Source organism: Orycteropus afer, unplaced genomic scaffold, assembly GCF_000298275.1.
Source record: "Orycteropus afer afer isolate SDZICR_OR568_19922 unplaced genomic scaffold, OryAfe1.0 scaffold00016, whole genome shotgun sequence".
Taxonomy (NCBI): domain Eukaryota; kingdom Metazoa; phylum Chordata; class Mammalia; order Tubulidentata; family Orycteropodidae; genus Orycteropus; species Orycteropus afer.
This window is the reverse complement of record NW_006921603.1, coordinates 6,552,239-6,561,087: the sequence shown is the minus strand read 5'-3', so window position 1 is coordinate 6,561,087 and position 8,849 is coordinate 6,552,239. Positions and strand designations below refer to the sequence as shown.

The window sequence follows — 8,849 nt, the reverse complement described above, 5'->3', positions numbered from 1 at the left end:
CATGTTGTTCTTAAAAGACAACAAACCCTTCTGTAGTCCTCCCCCACAAAATGCATTTAGGCTGATAGATCAGCATAAAGGACACACTGTCGAGGCAGGCAATGCATGCATTGTTTTCCCCATAATGTAGTCAGGAGCTCCATAGCAAAATTCAGCGTGTCTCTCAAAATCTTATTTTATATATTTTGTCACCATCAGCAGTTAAACTAAAGTAGGAACTGCTCCATTCTGTTATGGGTTAAATTATGTTCTGTACAGATCTAGTGGTGATGTATAAATTGCAGCCCTTTCTTTTTACGAAGGATTCTAAAATAGATTTTCAGAATTAGGGCTGGATTTTTGCTTCTGCATATGTGGTGACTCTTGATTTTTTCCTTCAGAGAAGCATCCTTTGCAGCATTCCCCCTTCGGAGGAATCACTTAGGCACTTCCAGCTGGTGGCAGGGGATACAGCCATAATACAGCTTCCTCTGTCCCAGCTGTCTTTTTCACTACGGTAAATGCATTACGATGGCTGCACTCTCTTGTAAAGATTCAGGTAGGGGAAGGTGTAGGATGAAGTCTGGAAACCGTCCTTTTGGTTTTTAAAAGCTTCAACCTCTCCAGCATCTTTGTGTTTTGAATGCCTTCCTGCTTCTAGTCCAAGGTTTCTCTCCAGTGATTGAAATGCTGCTGTAAGCCTGATTAAAGGTGCTTGAGGATATCACCTTCTACAAGAAAGCCGGCTGCAGAGGATCTTGTTTAATGCATTATGGCTCATGCGGCCTCACAATTAAAGAAAAACAGGGATTTAGAAATCAATGCTGAAGAAGAGCCTGAGAAAAAAAGGAAACACCGCAAACGGTCCCGGGATCGGAAGAAAAAGGTATCTGTGTCTTCCAGGGCATATATTATCTTGCCTGAATTCTTTTTGTTTTCAATCTCCTCCTGGCATCTATTAGAAGCATTTAAGGCTATGCTTGCATGCTGGAGAGAGTGCAAATTGAGTGTGTAAATTGGGAACAGATGAGGAAGCCCTGTGGTAGACCATGGACCATGGGATTGGCAAGGGAAGGGAAGGCATTATCCTATGTGGGGGTGATTGCAGTACTGATGCGGAAGGTGTACTTTTACTTCCCATAGGCAGGGTCCTGTTTCCATGACACAGTAATGTGTTGCAGGGGAGTTAAAAGTAGTTTCTGTACATCCTGGTCAAGGTTACATGGATTGCAGTGACTTAGGTTTGTGGGAGAAGCTGGAGAGTCAGGCTTTGTACTTCTTAGAGCTCTGACTCGTGGAAAAGGAGCTTTTGTGTTGGAACTGTGTCACATGTGTGCGTTTCTCAGGCAGATCTGTGACCTTAAAGACGTAGCAGAAAAGTCATTTCCTGCTTTGCTTTTTTTCTTTTTCCTTTAGCCTCATAAATCTCTAAGGTACTTTTACTGAGAGAGTACATTGGAAATAAGCTGCTAGAAATAACTTTCTTTTGTTAAATAAAGCTAAAATCACAGAGGTCAGTTTTTCTCTGCTGAGTGAGAGCAGTTACCCTGAACGCAGGAATTCCCAGGGCGCCCAGGGAACCAGTACAACCTTCCGCACTGATTGCTTTAGATCAAAACATGGGCATTGATGATCCCTTACTGTTATTCCAAGTTGGAGTATGGAAATAGGAATATTCTAGGTCAGTTGTGTTTTGTTACAGTCAGAGAGTACTTGCTAAGTGTTTGGTGGTTGTATTCTTAAATATGACTCCTAGAGACAGACCGGAAAGTGAGGCCCCAAAGCACTTTTCCTCCATGACAATTAATAAAAATTGACTAAAGTCTATGATCTGAGTATAGAAGTCAGGCTATCAAACATTTTTATGTGCCTTTGTGAGAATTCTCAAAGGAAAGATCATGATTTGCTCTGAGCACTGATGCATGTGGTTACTAAATGACATGCAGATTTCATCCATCACATGCCCTTCTCTTCATGGAGTGACCACGAATGTTTCTGGTACCTTTGCCATTTTCTTCCAACTTAAAGTCTATAGAAGCAGCCTCCTCTGCCTTTCATCACATGGCTGATTTTATGAGACTGAATTGGGAGGGCTGCAGTAGTTTTGCTGCAAGATGTTAAATATAGATATTTTCTAATTCCATATTCTTACAAATAAAGGTTTTGAATTTATTTTCACAGAAGTACAAACTAAGGTTAAGATACTGTATGCCAGGCCTACTTTAAAGCCTTCCACACCAGAGTTGTCATGAAATTGCTGTATTTTGCTAGATTGAGGTATAATGTTACTATAGTGTGTTGGTGGGTAGGCTGCTATCAGTTGCCTCCTCTCCACACATTATTATACCCTGCCATGGTAGAATACCTCTGAGATAACATGTGAAAAGGTATCTATATATTTGTATAAAGATATGTGTCATCATTTATGTCCATTTATATAAGAGATATTAGCCATGCCACACTTATGTATGGCAGTTTCCTACAGCAGCGACGATGGACCTGCTGTCTTTGTGCTTGGGCCCCTGTTTGACTTGGAAGTAAAACAAGGAAGGGGTGAGGCAAAGGGAGTTTCTGGATTGACTGATCTGAAGCAAATGCTTTGTGGACCAAAATGCTTTGTTATGAGTACAACAGAGTCTGTCCAATGTAAATCTCTTAGCAACCAGAAGGGAACATGGAGAAATATCAGTATCACTTTTGTAAACGTGCAATCAGATTTAAATGTTTTGTTCTCTGAACGCTTACAGAGTAGAATGCAAAAAGTGGCTCATGGATAACATTTTGTTGCTACTATACTTGTTAATTCATAGCACAGTATAGTATATATATTCCCTATCAAAGGTATTCTATAGAATATAGAGTACTTGTAGATTATTTTTAATGTCCAGAGTTAAGATTGAATTACTTTGAAGACACAGGCTAGATTTCTTACAGTGGTATAGCATCTATGGCACTTATTCCCTACAGAGTGAATTACTTAGAATTCCTTTTTCCTACCTTTTCCTAAGATCCTAATTAGGCTTGTGTTCTACTTTGTTCCATACTGTAGGCCCCATGTCAGTTGAAGATGCAGCTCTTAAATATTATGTGGGTTTTTATGGGAATAGTTACTACTGCTTATATGCAGAACTATTTTCTAGAATATTTTAATTACATAAAAGTAATATTATCCTCAGAAAAATCGCCCAATAGAAAACCTTAGGAAAATCTTAAAAAGTATCTAATTTATAAAATAAGAAATTTGGTCATGGCACCCCTTGTATTTCAGGTTTGAGCAAGCCCAAGAAGGAGAGTTAGACCGATATGACCCGGCATCATATAGTATGAGATATTAATAATAGTATAATAAAATGATAATGCGTGTGTAGACTTAACATTCACTCTCATTAAGAGAAATCTAAATTCACATTTCATTAGGTTTTTAAAGACCCATTGAGTTGTACATTTGTTGTATTACAAATATTAATAATTATGAATGAAAGTGATTACCCAAAAAAGTAGGGAACTTCCAGGAAATTACAATAAGCAGAGTTTTAATAATGATGTGTTTTATTCTTAACACAACAACTTGTATCAAGAAAGAAACTCTTTCTTGATAGAAGGAAATGCATCTGGGGAGATGAACCTTTACTTTTTTTTTAATCATCAATTTTTCTGGCTTGAGGTGAAAATCGTTCTAATAAGTGTCTAATTTAAAATTTGCTTATTAATGTATTTATACATATTCCTTATACATACTTTGCCACTGCTCTTCCTGACATATTTTTCCCTTCACACTTCTTTCCTGATGGACTACGTAGGTTGGCAGCCAACGGAAGGCAAGCCAAAGGTAGACAGAGTGCCTTTGGACAGGTTCATATTGAATCCCTGCCCTGGCTAAGCAACTTGCAGAGAGGAACTCTTTATATCCATTGCACCCAGTAGAGTCTTCTGCCCACAGGTGGTAGTCAGTAGATGGCCCAAAGTACCATGAGCCCACTAGGGTTAGAAGTCACAGATGATGTTCTTGGGGTATGACCTGCAGTTCCTACACTTCTTTGTTGCCACTGGCACTGGTGCCATGTTATCTGCCTGTTTTGCCTTTTCCACATGTAAATTATAAAATACATTTTCAGTAGTGAGAGAACAGGAGAAGTGACACTAATCTATCCAGTACAACCAAAACCAAACTCAATGCCATTGAGTCCATTCCAACTCATAGTGACCTCCGTGGGGTTTTCAAGGCTATAAATCTTTATGGAAGCAGACTACCTCGTCTTTCTTCCACAGAGCAACTGGTGGGTCTGGACCATTGACATTTTGGTTAGCAACCAAATACCTTAACGAGTACAAAATCAGAGCTCCTTAATGTGTTCAGTAAATGGGTTTTCTTTAAAATATATGTATATATGTATTGCATCTGCCCAAAATAATTTGAGGTGACCTAACAAAATGACCTCTGGTGGTATAGTAGTTAAAGCATTCAACTGCTTATCAAAAGGTCAGCTGTTCAAACCCACCAGCCATTCACTCCATGGGTGAAATATGAGGCAGTCTGCTTCCGTAAAGATTTACAGCCTAGGAAATAGTATGGCGTAGTTCTGCTCTGTCCTGCAGGGTTGCTATGAGTCATGATTGACTGAGTGGCAGTGGTTTTGGTTTGGATGACAAAATGAATATTAAAAACAGAAACATTTATGGAGTACCCCTCTATATGCCTGAGAGTGCTAGCTACTGGGATAAGGTAGTAATTAATTCCATGATGATTATCTTCCTGATCATTGATGGCAGATTCATATGGTTAATTGGTGGCAGAAGAGGAATGATAGATTCCTTGAATGACTGATTGATTCTTACATTCATGTATTTATTCAGCCCACATTTATCAAGTGACTTCTGTAGATTAGCCATTGTGATAAAGGTTGGAGACCTTTAACAAGGTATAGTGGCAACAGTAAAGTAGTCCCAGCAGGGCTAGGGAGAATAATAAGAGCGCCATGAGATACCCATGCGTAAAGTATGGAAGGGGGCCATAGGAGTCCATTGGAAGACTCCAGTTTGAGTCAAATGAGCTCAGAGAATCCTCAAAGAAGCTGAACCTTGAAAGATTTAGAGAGAGAGACAATCAGACAGAAGGAAGTCCCATGCACAAAGTGATGGAGAGAATATTGGAGTGTGTGGGAAGTACACAGTAATTTGGAATGCCTGACATTAAGGGGGCATGTATGTGTAGTAGTAATTTTAAAAGACTGGAAAAGTAGGCAGGGGCCATATCTTGAAGACCTTGTGTGCTATCTTACAGGGTTTGGATAGTATCCTGACCAAGGTACAAGGGACTTGGTGGGTGCGGAGATAAAAATAGATTCATGATTTAGAATAATCACCAGCCTCAGTGTTGTAGGCAGCAGCAGGGAGAGCAGGTAGGAATCACTGAGGATGATCCAAACATGAGATGCTAGGAGTAGGAGCCAGGGCAGAGACTATGCTGCTGGAGAGAGGATGAGACATGTAAGAGATACTTAGGGGCAGATTCAATAGGACTTTGGCAGCAGATTGTACAGAGGAAGTACAAAAGAGAGATCGAATTTAGAGTAACTGCCAGCTTCCTGGTTTGAAGGGGAAGGTGAAGAATTAGATTGCTGGATTTATAAGTTTTTAATTCCAGGACATACACTGTGTACTTACTATGCATCAGGTAGGATTTTAAATTGCTATATAGTGGACACTCATTTAATCTACATGATCCTACAAAGAAAGTACTTTTATTATCCCTATTTTACAGATGAGGTAAGTGAGTCATGAGCCTTTAAGCTATTCATCCAAGGTTCCCCATTAGTAAGTGGTAGAGCTGGGATCCCAATTTGAGCTGTCAGATCCTCTAGCTGTGCTCTTAATTACCCTGTTACAGAGCATATGTAGTGTGTGGCATTAATATTTTCATAGTTGGGCATGAAAATGGGCTTGATTCAGAGAAACTTCCAATTGATATGCTGTTTCCTAGTCATTGAAATCTTAGATGCTCAGTCCTCTGCAATATCCTTTAATGTTTTGCTTTAAGATTTTCTCTGTTTTAAACTGTGGAAAATAGAAATGAAAAATTACCAGCACCAGGATTTCAAATTCTCAAGGACCCTTTGGTGTGATAACAACATAATAGTGTTTCAAGGTTTTCTTTATGCCAGGCAAAGTGTGCAGTGGTTCTCACGAGTTACTCCATTTTTTTTCTCACAACTGTTCTATAAGCCAGGCATTATTTTTATCTCCACTTCTCATGGTGAAAATCAAGGCTTAAAGAGAAGAACTTGCCTGAGGTCATATGGTTAGTGAATGGTAGACTACCTAGGCTTAAACTCGGAAAATAGAACTTTGGAACTAACATATTTAACCACTGGATTTGTTGTAATGATGCTCTGATAGTCTTTTTTAAGATCAAAACTATTGAAGGGGTTGAGGATAGATTTCAGAAGACATGAGCTATGCAGTGTTAGCTCTCACTCTAAAAGGTTGGTGCTTCCTGACATTTTGCAGGCTTACTCTAGGGTAGTGCACCTGTGGCACCCATGATGGAAGGTGCCGGGTGGAGTAAGGTTTAGTACAGCAGCAACTAGGCTGTTGGAGAGAAGTTTTGTGGACCCTTATGAAATGAAGGGAGCCTGTTGTTTCTTGCTGTCCCAACTCTGTAGACTCCAGGTTTCCAGTGAGTCTTGTTTTAGTAACCCAGTGATACCATAACAGAATATATCCAAAGTGAGTGCCTTCAAAGAACAGAAACTTACTTTCTAACAGTCCAGGAGGCTACAAGTATGAATTTAGTCCATGGCTTGAGGGAGGAGGTCCTTCTTTGTCTATTTCAGCTTCTAGTAAGTAGCTAGCAGTCCTTGGAGATCCTGGGCTCATAGATGGATCTGCCGTGTGTGTGTGTCTGTCTGTCTGTGTCTGTCTTGTCTGCATATGGCATCTCCTCCCCGCTCACCAACCCCTATGTCTATTCTGCTCTTTTTAAAACTCAGAAGTGATTTTACCTGGGTCTTCCCTCCTAGAAAATGAGTGCAATAATAGTATGTACTTAGCCATAGGGTTGTAATGAGATTTAAATGAATTATTATTAGGATACTACCTGACACAAGGTAAGAGCTGTATAGTGTTAGTTGCTGCTGCTGTTAAATATGAACAAATGAATAGGAAAATGCATGGATTCTTTTCATCCAGAGCCTTGAGGAATTGTGCCAGCAAATCAATTTACTGAAGCCCAACAGGTGAGCTCCCTAGGAGCACATCCAGTTGCTGCCCTGTCTCTGATCTTCCACCATTCCAGAAAGGAGGGATGGAAGAGGGCTTGGCTCGCTCATGCAAAAGGCTATAAACTTTTGTCTTTAGGTGTTCCATGATATTTGGGAGAGCGGAATAATAAAACTTGTCAGCTGCTTAATTCTCTATGTTCTCTGTTATTATCATTTTTTTTTAAATAAAGTCATTTAAAAAAGTTTTTATGTACATTTAAAAAAGTTTATTCACACTTTTTTTGGTTCTTGAGCAGTAACGATTATAATTCATGCAAGAACAGATCATGCTAACTATAAATTACACCTTTATTGTCTGAATGTGTTATTTTAAAATTCCTGTTTAGTTTTGTCAATGTATTGTAGCTATTGAAAAACTTTAATTATTCTTCAGTCCTGTGTTCTTTGTCTCTTAATTTTCCTTTGGCAAGATGGTATATTGCTAATTATGTGTATGTATGTTTTTGTTATAGTGACTCTCAGTGTAGAAATACACATAGCTTTTCATTGCTCTGCATAGAGAAAAGTAGAGGATTTGATAATACTCAGGTTTCTTTTTAGGTAATTGCTGTTGTGATAGATGCCATCGAGTCTATTTCAAATCATAGTGACGTTATGTGACAGAGTAGAATGGCCCATAGGCTGTTCTTGGCTATAATCTTTATGGAAACAGATTGCCAGGTCTCTCTCCTGCAGAGCTGCTGGGTAGGTTCGAACTGTCAACTTTCAGATAACAGCTGTAGTTACGTTCTGTAAAGTCACTGTGAATGCTGAGTTAGCGAATACTGAACCACTACCCCAAGAGAAAATACAAGGTTAGGTTCCTCTAAGCCTCTCTGGTCAGAACATTGTCATCAGTTGATCAACACACGCTAAACCAACCAAAAAAAACAAACAAAAATGAGCCTGAAACCTGGACATCTTTCCTTAGACATTTTTTAATATAGAGTATAATTGATTTTTTTTTTTCACTTTTCAAAGAATGTTAAAATCCAGTGAGGGTACCCAACAGCAAAAGCCTATGGAGCATAATTTACCCTTTATTTATTGACTCAACGTCATTAAAGGACTATAGTATGCCAGTCAAGTTATTGAATACTTTAAGTAGATTATTGTATTCAGACCTCATGATATGGATAAGACTGTCACAGTTATCTGCATTTGGAAGTTGCGCTCCAAAGGGTTCAACAGGTTGCCTGAGGTCACCCAGTTTGTAAGTGTAAAGCTGAAATTCAAACGCAGGTGAGTCTGATTCCCAGCCCTGAGCTTATTCCTCTACTGCCCACCCTTCCCTCAGTCTCAGACCCCATGCTGCCTCCGAGACACTATTGAGAGTGACATTTTCCAGGGAATATTGAGCTCCCTGAGGTGAATCTTTCTTGGATCATCAAATGCCATGTGTTAGGTTTTCTCCCCCAAGACAAACCCTGATTCCTTATTGTCATTAACCTCTTTCCTCCTAGAGCAAAGTACAGAATGCATCATGGAGGGTGGAGTGCTTTTGGTTTTATTGCTTGATGTAATTGACATTAACTTAAAATTAGTTCACACATTCTTTTGCAATGCATCTTACCTTAACAAACTCATAATCTTATTGGTAATTTTTTTTTT

At 39.2% G+C, this 8,849-nt stretch overlaps 1 protein-coding gene across 1 annotated transcript in view; it reads left to right on the top strand.

Moving 5' to 3' along the window:
* Positions 1–751: 751 nt before the first annotated feature.
* ANK3 (ankyrin 3) overlaps positions 752–8,849 on the top strand; it is a 382,716-nt gene continuing 374,618 nt past the window's right edge. Inside the window, exon 1 of the mRNA XM_042783328.1 lies at positions 752–865. Coding sequence (XP_042639262.1) covers positions 752–865 — 114 coding nt within the window. The remainder of the gene's footprint in view (positions 866–8,849) is intronic.